Genomic DNA, 26090 nt, shown 5'->3' on the forward strand with positions numbered 1-26090 from the left:
CAGCTTGTAAACAGGAAAAAATAATTTGTAAACAAATGAAGCCCTTATATGAACTGTCGCTTCAAGAGTCCCCATCCCCAGGTAATAAGATCCTAAGGACCCCCACCATGTATTGGTGAGGAAGTTTCTCACCATTACCTTGGGCAAGCTAAAATCACAGGATGATTGTAGTGATAAGAAGTGATTTAAAATAACTGGGTTCTGGGATTTTCTAATACTGTTAAATGGTTCAAAGTGTAAACAGCTTTTGTTACTCTACACTGTGGTGTTTCACTACACATTCCCCTTTTTTGTTGATCTAAGATATGTTTTAAAGTGCCATGTGCCCTTTCTAAAATGGCCTGTCCAGTTCCTAAGTGGGGAGTACCAGTTTGGTGCGACACACCCCAGAGTTGTAGAAACTGTCTAGTTTTCTGTGAAGTGTATGCAGGGCCATTGTATATTCTGATGACGTGAGGAATGCCCAAAATCACAAAAGCTGATCTCCCGTGTGCAATGGCATCCTGACCTTTTTCTCCTGTGTGTACTGTACCCCATATTGCTGATGAAAAGGTATCAATTGAGACATGTGCATGTTTTAAGCGGCCAAATTCAAGGATGTGTGTGACATCAGTTTGCCAGATTTGCAAAGCATGCAGTCCATGAGGGTTTACCACCACCTGCAGTGGGGCAGTGTGACCTTGACCGTCAGCACAGGTGCTAACAATATTACAACCCTCGGTGTTTGACAGCTGAAATTGCTGCTGTAAGGCTCAAACACCTTGGTGGAAAAAAATATGTGATGCCTTTGCTTGTGCTAGTGTATCTGGTTGTGGTACTGTTCAAGCAGAGCTAGCGTATATATCTGCTCTGGTGTTGCCCTCTGTGATAAAACCTGGTAAATTTGTGTGACTCCTGATCTGTAGGGTATAATAAGGGCAAGTTCTGGCTTGGATAATAAGGCTTAGAGTTTGTACTAAGTTAAATAGTTGTGCATTATCATTTTCCTTTAGTAGTGCTTGGTCTAATCTTTGTGTGATGTCAGCCACATATGCAGAATCAATTACAGCACTTAGCAGAGTGTGGGGAAAATGTTGGAAAGCCACAGCTACAGCCTGTAGCTCTACTGTTTGAGGTGATCCATTCTCATATCCCTCCAATGTTTGCCACTCACCTTCCTCTTTCACAATGGACTTTCCTGTTTTCCCAGAACCATAAATAAACACTGTAACACCTTTTAAGGGTGTTCAGCTGTTTAGAGGTTTCAGAGATAGTGCAGTTTAGCCACTTAACTTTAGTAATATATGGCTTGGTAAGTGGTAAGTGATTTGTCCTGAAAAATTTTGCAAGGCACTTTGCAAGGCTGTACAGTTAGCAAAACACCATTCAAACTGCTCTTGTGTCACAGGAATAATAATTTATGAAGGATCTCTAGCATTCAATTGTAAACACCTGTGACGGCATTTGATGATTAACTGTGCAATTAACTCAAAGATGGTGGGTCTTTTTTGGTTGGTGAGGTAAAAACACCCAGTCTAGAATGTGCAAAGGGTCAGGCCAGTGTGTATTCCACTATCCAATAGTACCAGTAGGATGAAAATTAACAATAAGAATAAACACAGTGGCATGAACACACCTCTGGGCTTATCCGGCAGACTTGTCTGTTTGTGATAGCTTGCTCTACTATTTCAAGAGCAGCTTTTGCCTCTGGGGTTAATTTTCTGGGGGAAGTTAATTCAGGATCACCTTTTAGGAGGTCAAATAAGGGTGCTAATTGTGAATTGGTTAAACCTAGATACAATCTGACCCAGCTGATAGTACCCAAAAATTTTTGTGCATCATTTAGAGTCTGAATTTTGGTTGAAAATTGAATTGCTTGTGGCTGAGCAGTTTGGTTCATTATTTTGAGGCCCAAATATTTCCAGGGTGCTTGCTGCTGCACCTTCTCTGGTGCTACCTGCAGCCCAAATGTTTTTAATGCTTGCAGCAAGCTTGGCTGAATCTGAGAGTTCCTTTTTTGTTCAGGTTGCAATCAAAATGTCATCCATGTAGTGATAACAGTAGGCCCCTGGAAACTGTTCTCTCAGTGATGAGAGTGCTTGTGCAACTCATCATTGACAGATTGCAGGGCTGTTTCTCATGCCTTGGGGAAGAACTTGCCTTTGGTAGCATTGCACTGGTGCAGCATTATTACTGGAAGGCAAACTTTGGGGTATCATCTGGGTGCGGTGAAATAGTGAAAAAACAATCCTTCAGGTCCACAATCAGGATGTCCAGGAGGCAGGTATCATTGTATGATAAGGCACACCAGCTTGCAAAGCACCCGTGCCCTCCATTACAAAATTGATTTTTCTTAGGTCATGAAGCAAACTCCATTTACCAGATTTCTTTTTCACAACAAATACAGGGGGCGTTCCAAGGGCTCATAGATAGCTCTATGTGTCCTTGAGCTAGCAGTTCTTGTACTAATGATTTTAGGGGATCTAGCTTCTCTTTCTCAAGAGGCCACAGTGGTATCAACGCAGGCTGAGTGGTAAGCTATTTCAGAGATGGTGTGGGACACCTTATTCACTTTAACACAGTGGCCTCTGTTAAAAGTCTCTTCCCATCTGAACTCCCCATGCAGAAAAAACATCCCTTCCCCACAGGTTCAGTGGTGCAGCAGTGATGTAAGGCTGGATTGTAGCTGTTTGGCCCTCAGGATTTTTCATCAACACAGGATTGCTGCTCAAGCAGCTCTGTGTGGTCCCTCTGAGGTGTTGTAGGCCATGATGAAGGCCATATGTTGGCACAGTGATGTCTGCCCCTGTGCCAATCATTCCATTGACCTTTATCTGCAAAGGCTTTGCCTTAGGCATCGTAACAGTGCAAACCATATTAGGTCTTTGATCACCCACGACCTGGGTCGTGGTTTATAGTATTAATGCCTTGTGTCATCACCAATGGCGGCTGTGGCAAGTATATCTCAGCCAGTCCTCTCCCAGGTTAATAAGTCCGAGGAGGTCTTTTCAGACACATCGAGTTTGTGGCTTTTGTACCACGTGAGCAGGACTAGCAGAGCCCACTTGTCATAATTAATTCCTCTCTTTTATTTAAGAAAGAAAGTCCATATCTTCAGAGAGGGGTCTTCTGGTGTAGAGGTCCATGCTCCCGTGGTCCTGATGGTGATCCCAATCCACAAAGTGGGGTTTGAAACCACATGGCACACTCTGCTGCCTACCATTGGGATTTCGCATTTCTGCTGCCCACAGCAATTCCCACTGCTTTTCTGCTGTCCCACTGCCTGGTTGCAGCAATTATTCTGCTGCCCACGGCATTATTCCACTGCAGTTCCTGTCTCCCTGCAATACTGTCATTGCTTGTTATAAATGGCTGAGTTGGATCCTCACATGGGGCATCAGGTGTTACATGGAGTCGGTGGTTGGAGACAGAGACAACACACACCCCAGGATTCTCATGCGACAGCAGCCTGTTTTATTGTCCTCACCCTCCTAAAATAGGAGGATTTGAATCTCCCAATCCAGACAGCTCATTGGTCTGGCTAAAACACCAGCCAATTCCTGTGCCAGTGAGATATCTGCAGCTTATGGTGGAACATGATGGAGTGAAGTCCCTGTATGTATTCAAATCCATGCTATCATAGCTCAACCCGGGGCCCAGTTTATGGATCTGGGCTGGGTTTCTTATTTATAACTGAATTAATTACTCAGCCACAGACCAGCTGTGAAATGTACCCAGAGCTGGGGATAACTATGCAGGCAGGAGCATCCAGGTGAATGGGGAATGAGATCCAGAAGGGCCTGAGTTTCTGTTACATGTTTGCTTTCCAGAGTTCTTTCTTATGGGACAGGAGAAAGGTCGGGGTCAGAATGGGAATGTGCAAAAGAGCAAGGTGCTTACTATCTTCCCTGAACTCCAAGCCTGAGTCTTAGCCATTGGATCATCCCCTGCAGAAGAAGAGAGAGTTTTATCAGATCCGGGCATCCTCTGAAATCTAACAGGGGAGTAATTCCTATATCAGTGCAGGCTTGAATGGTAATAATGGAAATGACCTCTTGGTGTACTCACCAGAGGTAGCAGAAAGAAAGGTAAGGAGTGGGAGAAGGGGAGTATTTCTCTCCCAAAGCAGATATGATGTGGTTATCCACACTCTGTAGATTAAGATGAATTAAGAATCGGTATAGAAGTGACCAGATGAGATTATTTTCAGTTGGAAGGGACCTACAATGATCATCTTGTCCAACAGCCTGTTAAATTGGTTTTGGTTCAATTAAAAATGGGAGAAGGAAAGAAAATTTCTTCTAAACAACAATGTGAAAACAGAATTGAAAAAGATTCTTATTAATGGATATTAAATACATTATGTGTCAGAAGTGGCTAAGTTGGCTTTTGGAAATCCTGAACCCAATTTTCCTCCAATGGCCTTCCTGTACTGTGGAAAACAGAGCTTTGGACTGCTGAGGCTCTGGCCTGTGGCTCAGGAGATTTTACAGCAAGCTGCTGATGCCAGCTGTAGACAAAATAGGATCTAGTACCCGTATTTGGACAGCCTCTTGGCCCCCCTCTCAAAGTACATTGATGCTCATTGTAGTTAAATGGGACCTTAAATAGAGGGAGGAGCAGGGCAGGACAAGCATATGGCTGGTGCTTTGTTCCCTGCAGTTGCCCTGTTAATGAGCATACGGTGTGCCGGGCGATGCAGTCGGAAGGGTTGGCTGCATTCCTGCCGGCTGTGCTGGGAGCTGGCCTGGGCTCACCTGAAGCCACCTTTCCCTTTTGGCAGCTTGGCTTTATTTCTGCGCTCTTTTCCCTTTCCAGCTGCAGTGCTTTGAGAAGGGCAGACAGTACCTTGGCAATTGGAAGTAGAAGATGTTGAAGGAAAAATCTTTCTGGTGGTGATGCGAGCTGTGAATTTATTCTACCTACGTACTGGCACCTGTACACATAACTACATGCCAGCACCTGATGGATGCCATACATTTTGGCCACCTGCTCAGCTCCTGAAAAGTTAGAACACTCCAAGTGACTATGTTGACTGTCTCAATATTTTCAGGAATGCACATTCATCAGGCATCTGTTTCAGTTCAAGGGGTTTGGCTCATTTTTTGTGGAAGCTACTTGCCATTCTAGTCACAGAACAAGAAGAAATTCTGCTCTGCAACACACTAAATGAATAGAGAATCAGGCCCTTGCAAAATATATGATTTCCTTGATGGTAATATTGAGAGGAACAGAGTGAAGGGATTTGAAATCTCAGGGTGTCTGACAGTTCCACTAACACAATATTCATATTTAATGACATTCATCTCCATGTTTTCTTTATCTGCTTGCTTCTTTTCAAAGATAATCCCTTAAGAATTCCTCATTCTTCTGCAAAAGTTTCTTAACAAGAAATAAGAAATGGCTGTGTATCCCTTTTGCAAAATGAACCAGTCTGGAATAAGACAACAAAGAGTAATAAAGATGAGGAAAAATCTCCTCTTTAAAAAAAAAAGTGTTTAAATTATATAAGAAAGAGAAACAACCAACTCGCATTTTATTATTTATTATAAAAATGCTCAGTGATTTTTGAAACGCTAGTGTTTTACTAAGGGTAAAATCTAAGCATGTGCAAAAGATCTGATTCAAAACTGACATTAGAGGAAAATTCAACTTTCTGTCAGTTTGGGGATCTGATTCAAAGCTGGATAGAGACTTGACAGGTGAGAAAGATCAGTCTGGAGCCCAGCAGAGAACAGTTATCTAATTCTGTGATGCTTTTAATATTTCAAAATTAAGTTTATGCAGATTGTGGATGAAAATCCAGCTCAAACTTTTCCATCAAAGAGAAGGGCTTTTCAGCTGTACTTACTGGACTCTAACTCCAAAACCAAGAAATTTGGGGCTGCAGTGAACACAGTGTGTTGTTAGTTGGCCCGGTGGCCCAAGGTGATCCATGTGCTGCAGATGGGACAGAGTCACATCCCTGGAGTCTCTGCAGAGTGTAGCTGAAATTCACACCTCACAAAGAGCATCCTGGGAATGGCTGAGTTTGGCAATGTCAACATGCTGCTACCAGGTCCTGCTTTGGGATGAAGATCCTGAAACTAAATGCTTGGGACGAGGTTATAACCAGCTTCTGAAATCTTACTTTGACTCCCAAATTTTTAAATCCTAGTAACAGCCACTTCATTCTGGAGGGTGGAGAATGGATATTAGGGGTTTCTGTCAAGAAAATCCAGTACCTTTTTATTTGGGCTATAAAATATCATTGCTGTTTCTAGTCTTGAAGATTTAGAAATTTGATGTCATTTCCACCTGGAGGGGCACAAAAATTGTATAAATGTGAGTGCAAATGTGTGGCAGAATACTTGCATCCTAAGTAAGGCACACATGAAACCCTCTGTTTCACACACAGCAATGACCTACAAGAGTCCAGAAACATGGGCATCCCTTCCCAGCCACATCCCAGGCATTGGGATCACATGGAGATGTTTTTGGTTCCAGATTTGAGGCAATCAATGCCTGTTTGGGTATTGCCTACCCAGGATGCCCAGGTCTGCATCCCTCTGGATGCACGGCGCCAAAGGAACCCACCACATGTGCTAAGCATCTTGTTAAGTCAAAGGAGAATGAGTTTCTGACAAACAACAGGAATTGTGTCACTAATGTGTCAGTTCTGCTCTCCTGTGCAGCCGGGATGAGGGCACACAGCTGCAAAGTGGTGCTGTGCCACCAGAGCCAGCAGCTGATTCCCTCTGAATTGCACCACATGTTCAGCTTTTGGGGAGGAGCTGAGCATTGGGAAGAGCAGGCTAAATTTCCTCTTCCAAAGCTGGCATATAAAGATTTGGATAAGGATGGGGTTTTTAACAGAAAAGCAATTAACTTGCTGCTCTTCTAGAAGTAAGAAATTTCTCATTCTCTTTCTTCCTACAGTCTGATACTGTTATTTGTTCTTTGCATTTAATATGATTATGCCTAACTACTCCAGGGTGCCAAAGCTCCAAAGAGCAGAAAACCAAATATTTTTTCAATTTTACTCTGAATGATGCCTAAATACAACAAAATGAAATCTAGTATAAAGTCTCAGTAAAAATAATATACTTGAGCAGATCTTTTTTCTGCCCATTTCAGATGTACCTAATCTTTTTTAAAATTTGACACATTAGAATATTTACACTGTCTGGCTTTTGGCAGGTTATCTACATCATGCACAAAAATACTGCCACACAACAGTTTCTGCCAGGGAAGTCAAGATACAGAAACAGATAGCAGAGGAGGAACCAGATATTCCTGCATAGTCCCTCCTCCTACTGCTGCTGAGTTTTGGAGTGTAACATCCTCTGTGATGGCACCTCTGCCTGCCATGGAGCATCCACACTGTGATGCACAAAATCAACCATCTCCACCTATTGCATTTCACAGGTGTTGTGCAAGAAAGACCAGAGTTTTTGCTTGAGGAATTTCAGGCTTAAATAATCAAAATGACTAATTTTTACCTGATCTTTAAAAACTTTGATTCATTGCTTCCTGTTTTTCCTTTTATTTTTTTACCTTTTCTTTCCAGAGTTACCTACCTACATCTACCACATCACATCATCACATCACACCACATCACATCACATCACATCACATCACATCACATCACATCACATCAGTCATATCACATCATCACATCAATCTCCTGGTTTCACTTTCTGCAGTTGCACAGGGTTTCCTCTTCTTTCCAGAGGGGAATGCCATGCCAGTATGGGGAGATAAAAGATGGGCATTGCACATCTGCCCCCATGTTTGTGCACACGTAGAATATCAGTTTTGCTGTGCACAGCAACCACAGAATACTCTCTTCACCTTTCAGTGGAACCATTTATGCTCTTGGGTTTTCTGGTCCTTTGCTTCAAGGCTTTATTTAAGAAAATGAAATGTGTGTAGCTTGCAAGACTGAGATAAAGGCAACAGCAAATGAGGAGGCCTCTAAAGCAAGTTCTCTCTATTCTTCTTTCAAATAATCCATTCTTATTCCTTATGGGTTTTTTAAATACCTTTCCAACTTAGGAAGCATGCTGTGGTGCAGTACTACAATACAGTAACTTTATAAAAAGCCACTCTAAAGGTTAAGAAGGAAGAAGCATATTTTATTATACATTAGATAAAAAACTGTCTTGCAATAATAATTGGACAGCATTTTACATTAAAGCAGAGAGAAGACTGAATTTCTCTCCCTGTAAAACTGTCTCCATCTCTTAAAACATTTAAAATTCTCGGAGACTTTTCAAGGTCCCAACTAAGGAAAAAACAAAGTGACTTTACTGGAATCAATCAGCTATTCCTTCAGCACAGAGGATTTCTAGGATTTGATCTTGCCTTTTGTAAGTTTTTGAGATTCAATCATAAAATATTTTATTTTGCCATTCATTTCAGAGTTTGCTTAACATCACCATGGAGAGTGGGTGAGGAAAAAAGTCTGAACACCAAATTTCAAAGAGTTGTTAATCACTTTTAGTGGTTTAAATCCAAAGCATTTTATTCTAGAGAATTAGCTTAATTCTAGATGTGGTACCACAGACAGCCCATGGCTTCAAATTCTGTGACTAAACAGCATTTTGACAACAAAACACGGCAGTGACAGTGACTGAGAAATACTCACTGGAGGAAAAGCTAATAATGATGGAAAATCTGAATTAGCCCTCTGTAGACTGGAGAGTGCTGGAGCAGGGCATGGTATAACCTTTTGCAGCACCATAAGCACTACTTAGAGAAAGTAGCTGGCAAAGCCACAAGGCAAGTCACTCTAAGTTAGCCCTGAGAGCTGCACATGATCTGGTGTGTGGGGTAGATACTGAGAAGCCTCTTAGTGCCTGTAATATGCTTGAGCTTAACAGCTCTGTAGGAATGAAAGTGCAAAAAACCCAAAAGCTCAGTGTAATAAATTTTGACTCTAGCTAAGAGAATTCTGTAAATATAAGAAAGAAACATTAGAAGAAGGAAGAAGAGTGGTAAAAAAAATGGTAAAATATTTTCAAGAAGGTTGGATGCTAAAGGTTGGATGCTACTTAAATACTGAGCAGACTTTCAAACTCAACCTGTACAATCAGTCAGAAAAAAATGCAAAAATGTTTCCCTTCTCTTTTATATAATATATATGAGCATTTCCCCAGTGGTTTTCAGCAAAAATGTGGTTCTATAATATTTCTTTTTATCTTTTTTCTTTATAATATTTCTTTTTTATCTATTTCATGTTTCCAACCCGTGAATCATTTGTCACTGTTAAATATTGATCGCTGGTGCATATTAGTCAGAGCTGATTGCCTCCTGACTGGTACTGATTATCTGTACTGGTCTAGACTGATTCCCTCCTCTAATGACTCCACTGAATTACTCTGATGGATCCAGCATCTTCTGGAGAGTCTGATTATTGCTCAGACACACAGAGGTTTCTGCAGTCTCTAGAACAGCCTGGTCCAAAGCCCTAGATCCAGGCATGTCCTAATTTGGGAGGATTCAGAGTCAAAATTTGGACCTGAATTTCCCTAAATTTCCTCTATTAATACAGAATCTGGGAGTTGGAGGGCCCTTTAGTGACCCCTCTCTTGCTGCTCATGTAGGCAGGGATAGGCACAGTCCCAAGAAGATCAGGGACATGGATGATGTGGGCATTTTGTGGAGACCCCTGCTCCAGCACCTGGGGAAAAGGTGTGTTGTGCTAGCAAGAGAGAGGGGTTTAAAGAGTCCTGAGCTTACCCATGGCCATCTGTACCTACAGAAAGGCAGGACTGGGTTTTGCCATGAGCAGGTAAGGAGAGATTGAATTGGTGGGGTGCGAGTGTGAAACACATCGAGTTCTACTTAGGATTACACTGTCATTGGGGCAGAGCATCCTCACAAAGCTGAACAAGTGCTGTATTTACAAGTGACTTTGAGCTCTGGTCAGGGAAGGTGAGTGCACTCTCATCTGTCACCTTGGTGTACGGCTAGAGTGACGCCACTGGAGATGGGCAAAAACATCTGAATACACAGAGGGTGTGTGGGATCGGTGCCCAGAAAATCTGTGAATAGAGAGATAATTGATTACCTCATTCTGAAGAGTCTTGAGTCTCTAAGTATTTAGGAGCTGTGCCTTTGCAGGCAGGTTTTCTGTATGGAGAAGAAAGCACTGCTTTCCTGTGTGGCAGCACACTCCAGCTCTTTGCAGAGGTGAGGGAGAGGTCTATTTATGAAGTCAGGTAGATATTGACATCCCTTAAGCCTACAAACTTAATAGGGTTTTGTTAATATAGGAGAGCATGTTGGTGTTTGTTTATGGATATACCATAAGACTAAAGGTAATCAACATCATAGTGAGCTCAGCTAAGGTAAGTAAGCAATGCTGCTGAGCAGAATACCCAGGCTCTTGGGCTCAGTGCAGGGAAGAGCTCCATGCTTTTACAGGTGTGCCTGACTCCAGAGCTAACAGCTTGGGGTGCAAGGTAATCCAGAGTCCACAAAGCACATGGCTGGGGCCATGTGTGCAGACTTTGCTACTGGCTGCTGCTGTTGGGAAGAGCATGTGAATGGCTGTTGTCAGAGTTGTACCAAAAGAAAGCTCAAAGGAATGCCAGCTTGGCTTTTTTTTTTTTTTTTCCTATCACTCAGCTGCACTGAAGCCCGACACCTCTGGTAGCCAGTGAGAAGCTGGTTTTGTGCTGCGCTCTTACAGGAGAAGCCTGGCTGCATTAACTCTTACTAAAACCAGCACCTGGACAACTTCAGCAAAATCCAGTGATGGAGGTCAACTCCACAGAAGCCAGCAGCAGCTCCCAGGGAGGCACCAGCTGTCTGGATCTTACCCTTGTCACTTTCACTGAAACGGTGACTTTCACAGAAGTGGTGGCAGAAGAGGAGTGGGGATCCTTTTACTATTCCTTTAAGGTATTACTTTAGGGGTGCATTACTTTTCTCAAATGCTTGCAGCTTTGGAGCATTTTCAGCACATATGTGGGGAGATAACTAAGATTCTTTAACTTTTTTTCCCAGATATTGGTAGGTTTTTTTTCCCAGCAAAGAAAACTGACAGCATGTGTGAGGCATTTACTGAAAAGCAAAATACTTGTAGAAATTAGACTTCAGATTTACATGTCTTAGCTAACTCTATCCCCTTCCAAGAGAGGACAGTACTGGTTTTCTGTAGAGGTATTGTAATTATACATGCATCTTTAGTCAAAAGCTTGCATTATTTTAACACATTTTTAATGTAATTTCTTAGATGCATCGCCTTGGCATAAGGGATTTCTTTTCAATTTTCCAGCTGTAACAAATATTGTACACAAGTGAGACGGGGTTTTTGTTGTTTGGGGTTTTTTTAATCGTGAGGGACAGGTTCTAATTTGTTTGTTTGTTTGTTTGTTTGTGAGTTGAGTGGGGGTTGCAGTGTCTTTAGAAATCTGTTGTTAAGAATGCATTAGATGAGTCATTCAGTAGTGAATGCTGTTCAATTGAATGAGAAGTGTATTCAGTCATCTCCAAAACTAAACATCACCCTAGCAATATGTAAATGGAGGAAAAAGATTCAGGAGAAGTCCTGAAGTTCATATTTCCTTCAGATTTCTCTGCCTGTTGCTACTGCTTAATTTTGTTCTGAATGCCATGTGTCTCTTTATTTTTATGGTACATTGTACAAGTTCAAGTCATTAAAAAGTCTGGCTAGGAGTGCCCTGCAGTTCCTTCTGGACCTCAGCACCAAAGAGATCAATTTCAGCAGGAAAGATCCAGGCATTTATACCATTTGATAACATGTGAGGTAAAAGGGGATATATTCAGGAGCAATTTTTGTATCTGTGAGATTGGTAGTGCTCTGACACAATCCTAGTGGAATTGGTGGAATTACAGCAGGTTCCCAGCCCTGATTAAGAAAGAGATGATCCATACTGCCAGTCTTAATTAGTGAGGGTCTCTTTTAACATGCTGCTTATAATTGCTAAGGTAATACTTGCTACCTAGGATTTCAAGGGTAAAAATTATTTTTTATTCCTTTTTTTTCCCTCTCCATCTTAGATTCCAAAATGCTCTTGAAAAAGAAATCACAAGGGACAAGAAAAATATTTTAACAACTTTCTCTTTATCTCCTGTCTTCTTTTCACAGTTAGGGCTGTAAATCTGAACAATGTCATGGGAGCAGTATTTTATAATAGTAGAAGTGACAATTAATTCCATGATTAGAAAGTCCCCAGGCAGAAAAATGCTCATTAATAGGAGAGATTGAGTAAATTGCAATAATTAGGGAACCAAGGATAGTCATGCATGCTCATCCATTGCTAAAGGAAACAATTCTGTAGCTGAGGACTTCTCATTAGATTTGCTCGAGTCTCTGCCGGATGCCTGGCTCTGGCACATGTAGCATGAACTTTGCAAGGAGACTCACTGATTTCACTTCAATTACTAGCTGTTGATAGGCATGGAAATATTTTGACTCTAGAGACGAGTGACAGCTGGTGCAGCTGTAGGAAAGGAAGGAGAAAGCACCTGCTCTGATGACTGCAGTGCAGGGAAGACAGGGCTCCCTGCCAGCAATTTCAGCACTCAGTAAAATCCACATGTGGAAGGTGCTGCTGATACCAGTTGACTCTGCTGGCCATCCTCCACCAGCTCTGCCCATGTTGTGGCAGCGTCCTTGTCCACTTCAGCAAGCCAAGCAGCATCATCTTCCTCTTTACAATGCTGTAGTTAAGCAGCTAAAACAATTCAAGTTTCAGTATGGAACAGGCTGAATGAATTTGAAAAACAGAGTTCAGTGTTCAAAATGTGGCTTACAAATAGGGTTTGGATTTTCAAACACACTGTAACCTGTGGCTGGCTGTGAAGGTAGTGTGGGTGAGAAGTCACTACACAGGTTGAGCCCAGAATCTGTGTGCAGACAGAGCACACAAGCTATTTCTGCTTGGAAAATGCAGGTGTAACCTACCTTAGCAAAGCAGTCATAGGAAAACATGATCTAAACTGATAAAAAGAGACTAGGGAGTGACACCTTGTAACTGTGTTGATGACTTTTTAATGATTTTACCCAATGACAGCTGCCAGGGTTATCTCACATGCTGCTCAAACTCCATGAGCATGTGCTGGTGTCTTCTTTTCCTCCCGAGCTGCAAAAGGATGGCCAGTACCCACCCCAGGTAGTGTCTGTGTTATACTGTGGTGGCAACATGACAAAAGTAAAATAATGTGCATTAGAGTATTTCAGTGCCAGAAAGGCTGAGCTGTGATTGCTTCTCTTCCGGAAAAATTTGCGCTTCTGTCTCTTCTTCTGCTTAACAACTAAACCCTGCAGAGTTTAGTTTAGATTAGAGAATGCTTTGCCAGTTCATGTTTTTGTTGTCTTTTTGGGGGGAAGGCTGAGGAGAATTTTATTGATTTATTTTATCTCAAAAATGGAACATTTCCTCCACTTAGAGGAATGCAGAATTTCTTCTGGTAGTCATTACTACAGAAGGACCAGCTGCTCATCAAAGCTTTGCTAATGATGTCTAATTTTGGGGCCATGTGGGCTAACTAAACTGACTCTTGGCATACCGAATGGCAGCTTTTGGGGCAGGACTGGGTGTATCCATGCATCACTCAGCATGCAAGATGAGCTGGTTCTTTCCATGGCAAAGGCACTGCCTCATTCCCACTGCCATTTAGGTCTTGCTGCTGTGTTATGGCAAATTGTCCCTGAAAACCCAGATCATCTTGCTTCCTGGGTGCCTTTCTATCCAGGTATGTTGCTGACTTAAACTATAAGGAATTCTGCTGGCTGTTTCAGCACCTAATTCAGAACAGATGTGCAAATTGGTATTAATTACAGCTCCAACCTTCCAAGCCAAAGGAAAGTTCATTACAATCCTTTACAATCTCCTCCATATGTGCTTAATCCATATGTAGAAGCATCAATAGCGCCTGCCAAATACAGTAGTCCAAAAAGAGCAGAAATCATCTAAATACCTGCAGCCTTCCTCTACTTTAGGACCTTCTTAACTCTGCAAACTTAACACGGTACAAACCAGAAACCTGCCTGGAGAAAAGGTGGAATCTCAGAATAGGTTTGGCCTGATTTTGTGCAGGGTTTGGGAGACTTTGTCAGGGCTGGAGGAAGCATCTCCTCCTGCCAGATACTAAACAGACCGGAAGTTTTCACAATGGTAGGAGCGCGTGCTTGTCCTCAGAAAGATTGGGTAGGGATCTGTTTTAAGAGCTCTGCTGAGAAAGAAGACGCTCTGCTTTTACGCAAGAAAGTAAAGGTTGGAGTGCTCAAAAAGAGAAAGGAAGAGCAACTGTGAGTTTTCTCAGTGGGACTGTGTTCCCACCATCATTTCCTACCTCTCAGCAGAGCTGGGAATCCATCAAGTTGTACTTTTTGTTTCCTGCTGTGTAGAGTCCCCGCCTGTACAGCAGGACACAAAGGTTTTGTTGTTTACATCCAAGGTTGTTGGGAATCCCAGTGTCCCCCGTGCCAAGTGGGAGCCCCAATCACTGGTCCAAATGTTGACACACCCTGCCTCTGGCCCCATGAGCCCTGGTCCCTGTGCCATGCAGCAATGCACAGCAGTGACACTGAAGTGTTACAGCTTTCAGGAGGAACTGTGTGCCTATCAAAACAATCACAAATTATTTTAAATGTATGTCTTTGACTGTACTCCCCCAGCACTGCAGCATTCCCTGTACCTGTGTGTTTTAGCCCATGTAGCTCAGATATTAAACAGGACAGGACAACCTAGCACAAGTAAGCACAACTCTAAGAACATGGGCTGCTTATCCATGGAGCTAATGCTCTTTACAAGGCTTGGGGTTTTTACCATCACCAGCAAAGAGCTGAGGAGACCAACATGTCAAGAGGTTTTGTAGGACTGTCCAGTTACATGGATTTGGCTCCAGGTGATCTCAGAGACTGCTGAAGTCACAGTCTAATGTCCCTACCCTTTCATCCAAATGTAGGAGTCACTTTATCTCCTGAAAAGTATTTGCTTATGCTATTGCTCATTCTGATTTTCAAGCAAATATCACAGAGCATCCCATCATTGAATACATAATAGGAAAATAATAATGGGTGCTGTCAAATTTCTGGAGTAATCTCTGCAAATGCAATCACACATTTTAGAAAATAGACATATCAAATAATTCAGAGGTAACTTTGCAATCTTTCGGTGGGGGAGAGGAGGAGGATTAAGTTTACACAAATAAGGTCTCAGGGACTCCTGAACACAGCCTCTGCAATATGCTGTAATGACTGTTGCTATTCCTGAGATGCTGTGCTGAGAATAATCTCCTTAGGAAACTGCTGCTGCCGTGCTGTTGGCCAGGCTGGCCTCATCCAGTGGCTTAAACACAGCACAGAAGGGTCTGGCAGTATGACAGCCCAGCAGGGAGCAGCTCTGAGCCAACTGGTTTGGGCTGTTCTGTACTAGCAAACCTCATACTATTGTCCCTGTGCTCCACACAGGCACATGGTTTGCACCTGTCTGCATCTCCTACATAAATGTGCCTAGGAAGTATAAATTTTTTCACATTTTTTGAGATATTTAAATTTTACAGTTAGGCATACATGATAATTTTAAGTGATTAAGAAAAACAACACTTTGTAGTTTTAAATAGGGCTGTCAGAAATCATAAAATTATGGATAGACCTTTGAGTGGTCTAATATTATCTTTCTACATTGAAAATATTCTACAAAAAAATAGATAGGTACACCATTAAAAATTTATGTTTCCTGATGACATTTAAATCAGGAATATCTGTCTAATTCTGTGGAATTTTCCTAGAGTGCAATGGGTAAAACATCCTGCAATAACTGAACAGTATACTGCCTGCCTTTGTTATCTGTCTTGTACCAAATCTCAACAGAATGGTAAATAAGAACTATTTGGTGATAGAATTGAATTAATCACATTTGTTACTGACTGTCACCATCATACCTATAGAGAATTTTGGGACAGAGTGGAGGCTCGTTCAGCGGTTGTGGTTGGAAAGATCATTGCAATTAGCATTCATTAGATTGTGTGCACTGAAGGGACCCTGCTTATCCATGATGATGAAGTCAGAGCTAATAAATAGGTTTTTTTAAAAAGCAGAGGTTCACAGAAAAAAAAATGCTAGATTTCAAAAAGATGAGAAATTAATCTTGATAACAAAATTGCCCCTTTCCATAAGGAAGTGTCCCGATTTAGTGAATAGACTTTCTCAGTCTATTTCTCAGCTTTTCTGTTTCCCTAAGTCTAAAAGGAAGAAAATATTGTAGATCTTTCCTCTATGTAACATATAAACATAACAGACTATGAGTGAAATACCATATCAACACAAACTCATACAAAACTGCTTCTCAAGTTCAACAGAACAGAAAAAATCAACTTGTGTTCCTTCCAGCTGTGTGTTTTTTCCAACGATAAGGACTCCTTGGGAAGTGACTGTTGTCAGAATATTTGATACGTTGGTGGAGGTTTCATGCGGCAATGCATCCCAGCTTTGCCAGAATGTTCCATAACCTTGGGCTGGGAGAATAACCCAAGTAATCAGTTAGAAGGCAGCCCCTGCACAGGGGATAGGAGGGCTATCAAGCACAACCAGTAGCATTTAAATGAGAAAGCAGCAGTCCCAGAGTCAAACCTGAGGCTGAACTGGTGTTTATGCACTTTGAATCAGGCTCCATTCCAGCCACACTAATTAAAAACAACAAAAAAAAATCAACTCCTAGAGGGCTTGTTGCCTGTTGAAATGTGTTTCTCTCAAATTCAATCATAATGGAAGCACTTTCAATGACAAAATATAAAACTTAGCTTGGAACTTTCTTTTCTCCCAGTCTTTCTTACCTTCACATGAGTTTTCCCTGGGTTTTTAAGTGTCAATCAAATTGTTTTCCCAAAGTTTTCAGGGATATCTTGTGTGAGATCTGAGTAGACACATCTTCTCAGTTTTGCCTTGCTGGATGGAGAACCTTCTTTCAAAACATATTTGTATTACAGGGGTGGACAGTACAACTTCCTGCTGCTTGTGACAGCCAAGGCTGCAGATTCCAGTGACCTTCCCAGTTTTATGTTTCTTTCTTATTAAGACACAGCCTATCAGCAAATGAATCAAGAGCTTTTCAGCCATTTTTCTTCAGCTTTTCTTTTCTTGAGCATTAGGAGATGAATTAGTGATCTGAATGTTCACAGTCAGGTCATTAGCATTTGCTGTGTGAAGCTTACTTCTAGCCCAAGTATTCTGTGTGTTGTGCCTCTTCTTGTAAGATGTTTGGTGTCCCTTACTTTTTTCCTTCTTGACCGTTAGAACTGTTATCTACAATGCAAGTATACACAATGCATCTACAGCTTTTCTTCAAGCAGATTGCTGTCCGTTGTGGGGTTTCTTCACAACCCAACTTGTGTAGAAAGTTTCAGCACAGGAGAAAATATGGATGTTTCCTTGGAATTTTAACCAAGTTTGTTCTTTTTTTTGTGTGTATTAAAGAACCTTTATTTTGTAGGTGGTAAGCATAACCATAGTCATGACCCCTTCAGTGTCATCACACTTCATTTCTGGAAGCCCACAGTTTAAGCTGATCACACCTGGCAGAAATTCTTCATCTCAGGACTTCAAGTAAATATTTAAAAAAAGGACTTTTAAAGTCCTTTTTCTTAAGACAATGGTGGTTTTGCCATTTCCATGCCAGTAGCCTTTACAGCCATACTCTTTACTTGTAGAGCAAATTTTAATTTACGTAAAGATTCCCAGAAAGATCTGAGCTATTCATATTTCTGTGATACAAAAAATAATATGCAACGTGTGCAAACCACTAATCTGATTATGTCTGTTTAAGTATCTTCTTGTTTTAAGAATATTTGTTAAGAAAATAGGTCTTATGCTTACTTGTGTGTGTGCATAGTAATTCAAGTAGAGAAGGATTTCTGGAGGTAGCCTGAACCAGCCACTTGAATGCAAATCCAAATGATTTTAGATTTTTCAGGGCAGTGTCTGTCTAATTTCTGAATATCTCTAGGGATGGAAATCTCACAACCTTTCTGGGTTCCCTTCCTGATGCTTGACCACCCTCATGAAAAAACTTTCCCTGTAATGTCACACCAAGATGTCCCATGTTGCAAGCCTTGTTTGTGGACTCTTGCCCTTTCGTGGTGCACATCTGAGAAGAATCTGGCTCCATCTTCTCTGCACCCTCCTGCCAGATAATTGTAGGCAGCACTTAGACCCCAGAAGGCTCCTCTAGGGTTTCTGCTGTGTAGGAATCTGGCCGTATGGAAAAGAGGCGTTCTATTATTTTTGCTTTGTTTATTTAATTAAAAATTCAATCAATTATATCAGAGGATTAGTCAGTACCTTTAAAACTCCCTAATTGGGTTAATGGGTGTATTCCTTTTATTCCCCTCAGTGTTACAGTCAAAAGTGCAATTTGCCTTAGAGATAACCTGATTATAAATCCCTGACAGAAATCAGTCAAACTGCATGGCACCTGTCTGCCTCTGGAAAATTAATTCTCCTGGTTTTTTGGTTTTTTTTTTTTTTTTTTGGTCTTTGTTTGGGGTTTTTTTGGGTTTCTTTTTAAGGGTTTTAAGTTTCCATCATAAATGAACATTTTCAGTTTTTAATGTTCAAGATTCCAAATCTTCTATAGTAGGATAAAAAAAATTGCTAATCTTGACTGCTCCATTTTTCTGCATGGTCTGCAATTAATGTGATTATTTTAGAGAATGAGAAAAGATTTTTCTCTTTTTTTCCCTCCTTCAAGAAAGTGCAATGCAATCTACTAGGGGTGAACTTGACCACAAGCATGACAGTTACCCAATTTAACAAGGGGATTTATATATTCTTCTTATGTGTTAAGAGCACTCTTGCAAAATTGCTTGGCTTGCTTCATGATTACAGCTCTCTTACAATCTCAATTGCTGCTATGCTAACCCCATAATTTTTAAAATATACCAAAGGCAAGATCATTTGTGTATTCCCAGAGTTTATCAACTGTCAAGAAAAAGCTGTTCAGAGACTTAAGCTGCTACTGGCTTGTGATATGAGGGATCATTCCTCTTCTTCACCCAGGAGACCAAGAAGATGGTGCAGAAAGATGCCAGGTCAGCAGGACCAAGAAGTTACCACAGGCCTGCAGTGCTCATATTAAGAGGCCAGTCAGCCACTCCAGGCATGGAGTATCTCTCCCTCTCTTTTTCTATTTGCTCATTTCTTACCTGTACCCAATTTTTTCCAGAGCAGCCTCAGCAGCCAAAGTGTTTTAGATTGGGTCCCTGTCCAAGTACAAATAATCTTTGTCCATTTCTAGTTGAACTCTCTTTCTATTAGGCAACTTCTCTAATATTAGACAAAGGCTTTTGCACCTCAAGACATAAGGAACAGCTCCTCCACTGGAATGGGCTATCAGATATATCCCCATTCTACAATCACAGCTTCTGCTCCCCAGCAAGAGAGATACAAATCCTGAGAGAAGACAGAGCAAGGAAGTTGGCTGGGGAGAACTGGAAGGAGGGATGGCATTGCAGTACCAAAATGCCACCCAACATCTCCAAAAGGATTTAAATATGGTCTTGATTAAAGGGGTTTGCAGGGGTGATCTCTGCCTCAAATGTAAAGCAGAATACACCTCTTGTTAGACTTATTCCAGCCTCTGGATTCAGAAATTTAATTAGAGATAGAAAGTGACAAGCCTTTTTTATAGCCAAAGGAAAATGCACACAATCTTCAGACAGGTTTTCTGGCTTACATTTCACCCATGAAGAGGCATTTTCTTCATTGACTAAACCTGGTTTTAATCTTGGAGCAACATAGCAAAACCTGAATACTCTTTCTGGATGTTGAGCACTTCCATGCTCCAAACACAGCAGCCTTGTGGAACAGCAGCATGTGCAATGGCTCGAGTCAAACCAAGGAAATCCTCTTGACTTTCATTTGTTGGTAACCTTAATAATGTCAACAGCATCTCGAGCTTTTCTAACTTGAAATAACTGCTGTATGACACTAGTCTCTCATGGCATTCTCATCTAGTGTAATTATTAATGCCCATTTCAAAAGAAGCCCTTGTCAAAAGAGGTTTGGGAGATATTATTATCTTCCTTTTTATCAGAATGCTTCTGATGTTTGCACAACATATTGTTGAAGCATGTTTTTTGTAAATTACCTTGTCTAGGACTCTTATTAAAAAAGTATTTTTGTTTGATGAATGAACAAGACATGAAACTAAACACTTCTATGTCTAAACAATCTGAAGATGATGAATAAAACTAAAGAAAGTTCAGCTGGAGTGAGATTCAAAGATCCATCAGCTATCTCTCTAATCTAATAACTATTTTTAAAGACTTCACAGATGGCTTCACTGGCTCAATCAATCTCTCTATCTATGATATATTTTAAAGCCTTCTTTTTCTTTTTAAATTTTCGTCCTGAATTCTGTACTGTAGTTTTGATTTTTTGTCCAGTCCACAGTGGATCTGAAGAAGAGATTAGTCCTTTACTTTTTTGCATTAGTCTTTTTGTGTCCTCAGTGCTGTGTTCATCTTTTCCTGCAGTCGGCTTTTCCTGGATTTAGCAACTTGATTCATTCAGTCGTTTTGCCTGACTACATCCTTTATGTCAACTCGTTTGTGTGTCTCTCTTGAAGCACTGTGCCCAGGAGTGGGCATGGCTCAGTGGGAAGATTAGAGCAGAGGCACATGAGCCTGGTGTTGATCCCAAAGTGGTGGTGGCTGTTGCCCTCCTGGTAGGGTGATTCCATGATGTTCTGGGGCCCTTTGCATGTGTGCTGCGTGTGAGGGTTGATGTTTGGAAGGCTGGTCTGACCAAGAGAGATTACACTCACTACACTGCAGTCCTGCACTTCTCCTTGTTGGACAGCATGCTGCTTTTTTCCCAGTACACGTTTCCAATTCATGAAGATAATTTTGAATTCTGATCCTAGCCTCTGCAAAGGCCTTTATCACAGTGGGCATCCCATTAATAACCATGGAAGTTTTCATTCTGCAAGTTAACACAGACTGAGAGAGGCTGCAGTGATTTAAGTTGCCTATTGTTACAACTTCTTAATCCTCAGGAATGAGATATTTTTCCTTTTAGTCAGAATGGCAGCTCCCACAAATAGATTAATAGAAATTTTGGCTTTCTTTCTTTGTCTATGGCCCTTCCAGACTTACCTCTATTTTCAGTGTTTGCATTTTTAAGTTATCTTTGCAGTCTGGTTTAAAGTCTGGAGTCTAACATTGCTTAATTGTTAGGCATTGCTTTGAAATTGGCAGAAGGGATTTAATCTGACCATTTGTACTGTGCTCTTATCCTTCTAACACAGCCTCTGATGCTCCATAGCTATTTCTTCTGTGGGAAACATAAGAAGGTTTGAGTGTCAGATCCTTCTTCTATTCCTATCTATATCAGTATAATACAGGAATATAATTCTGTTTGAGAAAATGCTCTTCTGATTTTATACCAAAGAAAACCAGAACAAGTCTAGTCCCTTAGTTTTCTTCATGTGAGAAATATGTTTTCTGAAATGGAAAAACCAAAACAAACCCTGAGGAGAAATCATTGATTTCAAGGACAAAAGTGATGTGAAATGTTATCTTTTATGATTTTATTGTCTTCCAAAAAAGACATTTCTTTCCAATTCCTGTGCTAAGAAAAGCATCCCCATAAAAATAGTTTCACCATATCTCTGCCACACATTTTTAAGGAAATTTGTTCCCAAGAAATTCAAGAGATTTGCAGGTAACCCAAAAAGATAGATTTTTGTTTTTGGAATCTAAAGGCTAACTATCTAGCCCACACAGGTTGTCTCATCTAGGTCACTCTATACTCAGTGGAGACAAGTCATCCCAAGGTAGGTGAGATGAGTGGTGACTCATCTCTGAGACACTGCTATTACCTAGACAATACTAAGACAATTTAGAACAGTTGTGTCTCTTTGGAACTTTAAAGTTAGGTGAGATGACACTATGTTGGTGAAAATCATCATGCTGGGAAAAGTGAAGTCCTCTCTACACAACTAACTGCTTAAATTAATCTCTGGGCTCAGGCACAGAGTGCAACATCAAATTTCTCCTCATCAGGTCTTGCTTTCCCTGCATGACCCTGTGATCCACAAGGTACGGTGGCTCCCTACCTGGAGCAAAGCTGAGGCTGGTTCCCAGGAGAGGCTGCTCAGGGGGGGTGATGGGAGGGACAAGGAGGGACAATGACTGCTGGCCAGGAGTGGGGCTAAGTGCTGAGAAGGCACTAAGGCTAATTATAAATCAGGAAGCTCCATGTCCCTGCTCCATTCCTTTCATTTTACCTTCCCTCCCCATGCTCACAGCGAGCTATTTTCTTTGCAAGCAGAAGGAGCTCTGGTTTCTGCTTACCCACAGTGGCTTACAAATGTTTTTAATGAGTGCTATCCCTGGTTTCTCCTCTACTATCAGCCTAGTCATGTATTACTGACAGCATCTTTCCCCCAGCCTGCTGAGGCCACGTCTGTAGGGCCAGCATCTGGCACCTCTCCTCAGCTGCAGCCCTCAGCTGCCTCCTCCATCTTCCTCTAACTCCCATCTTGTGGGTTTGCTGTCTTGAATGGAAAGATCCCAAACGACTGCATTGACAAAACGTAAAACGGTTGCTAGGATGTAAAGATTGGGAGTGCACTCACCAAACAAGCAAACGTGGACACACACATACGGTATTGATCCTGCAGCCAGAGCATCCTGATGCTTTGAGAGCACGAACAGCTTTCTTACCTTGTTTTCTTTGTATACACGCCACTAGGGGACGTTTTGTCATCACGTTTCAGTCGCTACACAAGCATACTTTTCTTTAGTGGGTCATGCTTCCTTTTCAGTCTTGGTGCACGTCTAGATCATGGACTGGATGTCTGAATTTCATTAGGGCTCGTGAATGACCCAGACTCACTGAAGTCGGGGAAGAGAGAAGTATTTATTTCCTCCATTTCTCCAAAGGAGCCCATCTATCAACATTCCTTATGAAGTGAGGCAGCTGGTTATTTCACAGCTTGCTGGAGCAGCACAAGAAAGCTGAGAGCTGCCTCTCATTTTAGCACTAAGTGCAGAATACAGACACTGCTAGTGGTTTTGTGAAGAGAGAAGTAATATACAGCCACTGCAAACCAAACTGGAAAGAACATCACTAGCAGTGATGCATGTTAAATACTTTCTGAAAACACCCAAGAATGTCTTTTAGACTAAATAGTTGAAATCAATTGGCAAAACTCAAATTTCACTCCTGTTTTCCATTCTCATCTCATTTGTCTGAGGATAAGTCACTGTCCATCCACCCATCAATACGTTTTTTCCCCTCCTTTGCATTGCAGACAGAGCAGCTGGTGACTCTTTGGATTCTCTTTATTGTCACAATTTCTGGAAATGCCATCGTGCTCTTCTCTACCTGGAGGAGGAAGCGGAAATCTCGAATGACCTACTTTGTTACTCAGCTGGCAATCACAGGTAGTGTATGGGAGGGGAAAGGGCACCTGACCTGCACAGGAATCACTATTAGAATGACAAATAAGGAAATGTGAGTTGAGTGGTGAAGAATTCAGTTGCCACCTAATGTCCAGTTGCAGTTTGCCATAAAGCAAATGGATGGCTACTTATCTTAGGGCTCAGTCTGACTCTGATCTAAAAAGATGTTGCTAGATGTAGTAGTATGCAGCAGCTGCAACTCATTGGTGTCACTAAATTTTATCTTCCAGTCTGAGTTTGCATCTGCATTTCCCAGAAGCTATGTCTCCAGCTGTTGTCATGGAACTGCTTAAATTAAACTAGTTTAAGATGAATCTCCTGTGTTTTTCTACTAAAACTACTCCATCAATCATTCTCCTGTGGTGAAGAGTGAAAATAACTTCATGTTGTCCAGTTTAATGAAGGGAAATATAACAATATAAAGGTGGAGAGCAATGCATTTAGATTTTTTTTTAATGGACAAAAGGATGCTGATCCAAGGACTTTGTAGTTTTTAAACAGAATGTGAAATGTACAGGAGCCTGGTTTGTAAAATGTCAGTCTCAGCAAGAAGGAAAGGAAATGAGCATAAGCAGCACATTGTTTCTCTGTGGTCTTGAATGGACTACATTTGTGGGGGTTTAAGTTTCCCAAGGGAAAATATGTGCTGTTTCTATAACAGTGTCCTGCTACTAATCCCTGCTTACAAGACATCTGTGTTGTACTGTTTGTGTATATAGGATATATTTATATGCTTCTACTGTTTTGGTTTTTTTTTTTTTTCTTCCCCTAAGCTATGGTAGGAATTATAGCATGTTTTCACTAAAGAACCATTTAATATATGATTTTCCAACAATACTGCTTCCTCCTTTGTTTCTGATGTACCTGTGTTTAAACTGGAAAAACAAAGCACTACACTGCCCAATTTCCAACATGCATTTTTGTAAATAAATGAACTCCATGGTCTTAGCCATGTCTGCTCAGGAGCATGTTCAGTTTGAAGAACTACTCTTAGCTGAAACAGACCAGGGTGTGCAAATAGATGCAAAGAGGCAAGCCTGTAACAGGTGATGGAAGAATCCTTGTAAGGTGAGGAGGTGAAGGTTTGCAGTGACTTCTTTTCTGAAGTGCTGACAGCTAGTTTTCCTGTTTGCCTGAGTCATCTGTAATAAATAGTTTTACTTCTTATCTCAGTTGTGACCTTTATTGCCACTTCCTTCATGAGGCAGCAGTATTATCCATCAGGTAAGGCAGGTCAATACAGCCTCACCCCACAGCCTGGAAGCATCAATCACAGATCAAGCATTACAGTGTTCACAGGAGTTTCAAAATAAACAGTTTCTGCTCAAAGAGCTCCCAATCCCAGATGAATGGAATGTACTCAGGCAGCCAAGCAGAAGCACAGGCAAAGAAAGAAGAACAGAGGAAGCTCCAGATGGACATCATCCATTTCATATTTAATGTCAGGTGTACTGGGAGGAGTCTACTGCTGTTTCTGTGCTGGAAAAGTGTCTGAGTGGGAATTTTTCCATTTTGTACCCATAGGAAAGAGGACTTTTTGTATTAGAATGGAGGTCTGTGAAGAACTGTTCACTAGGGATTTAAGTACTGTCAGCATGAAGGGAGAGGAAGGCATTGCAAGTGCAGTTTTGAGGGAGCTGAAAGAATCAGTGACAGTGGCAAAGACAACAGGGCAAATATACCATTAGATGTGGGCAGCAAATAGTGCTATACAGCTGATGCTATAATTTGACTGGGATTTGTGTGTTCCACTTGCTGATTCTTCTGACTTCCCCTTCCCTAAAATTATCCTTGACTTTTAAAATTGCCTGAGTTCAACAGTCTGTTCCATTTCATATTACAAAAATTCACATAGAAAACTCACTTGACATTCACATCTGCAACGTTAAAAGAAGTAACTTCAGCTCTAACAGCAAGGCTCCTTTCAAGCAATGTCGATTTCTTCTTTGTGATGCAGGAGTCAGAACTCTAATTTATCTTCCCGCACCAAGACTGCTTGTCAGTATTTTGGCACAAGGAAATTACTTAATTCCTGAAATGGAGCCATTTTACTTTCTTATCTTTAAAAACATTATTAAGAACAAAGCAAGCTGGCAACAGCCATCATCCTTTCACAACAAGTTATGAGGTAGACGCAGAACATTATGAAAACACCGACTCGTCACATTGCTTTGACATGCCAAGCATATTTAAATCCTTCCAACTAAGGCCTAATCTCCTGGCAAACAGTTTCTGCTTAGTCAATATTACTACTTCCATCTATTTTGAGGTCCTTAAAATATTTATTATTTCTGCCCAGTAGCAGAAAGAAGAATAATGGATATAGCTTTGTCAATGCAGACATTTCAAAGCCATTTAAAAACTTTTTGTCTATTGATCTGTGGCTCAATAGTTGAGAGGTGCCCTCAATTCTCACATTTTCCCACTGATGTAGTACCAAAAATGAAATTAAAATACAGCCTTTGTGTTAGAATAAATAAGGTATTCAAAGCAAAATTGTGCATAATACATGAATAGGAAGTGAGTGCTGTTGTTCTTCTTGACTGGTTGCCAAGCCAGATGCAGATGAGAAATAACTAACTGATTGAGGCTTATTTCAACACTGACAGAATTCAGTGGTTCAACCCACTCCACAAATCTAGAGAATATTCTTACTGATCCTTTACTACATCATAATTCAACAT

General features: G+C 41.2%; 1 protein-coding gene across 2 annotated transcripts in view; it reads left to right on the forward strand.

Moving 5' to 3' along the window:
- Positions 1-26090, forward strand: part of NPSR1 (neuropeptide S receptor 1) — an 88546-nt gene that overhangs the window by 19345 nt on the left and 43111 nt on the right. The window contains exons 3-4 of one of the 2 annotated variants that reach the window (XM_071429638.1): positions 10594-10869; positions 23256-23388. In XM_071429638.1, coding sequence (XP_071285739.1) covers positions 10723-10869; positions 23256-23388 — 280 coding nt within the window. In that variant the 5' untranslated portion in view covers positions 10594-10722. Of the gene's footprint in view, positions 1-10462; positions 10870-23255; positions 23389-26090 lie in introns of those variants that run through there. The other variant, XM_071429639.1, reaches the window with a different exon arrangement.

Source organism: Agelaius tricolor, unplaced genomic scaffold (genome assembly GCF_023055355.1).
Source record: "Agelaius tricolor isolate 1412-34295 unplaced genomic scaffold, bAgeTri1.0.p SCAF_6, whole genome shotgun sequence".
Classification (NCBI taxonomy): Eukaryota; Metazoa; Chordata; class Aves; order Passeriformes; family Icteridae; genus Agelaius; species Agelaius tricolor.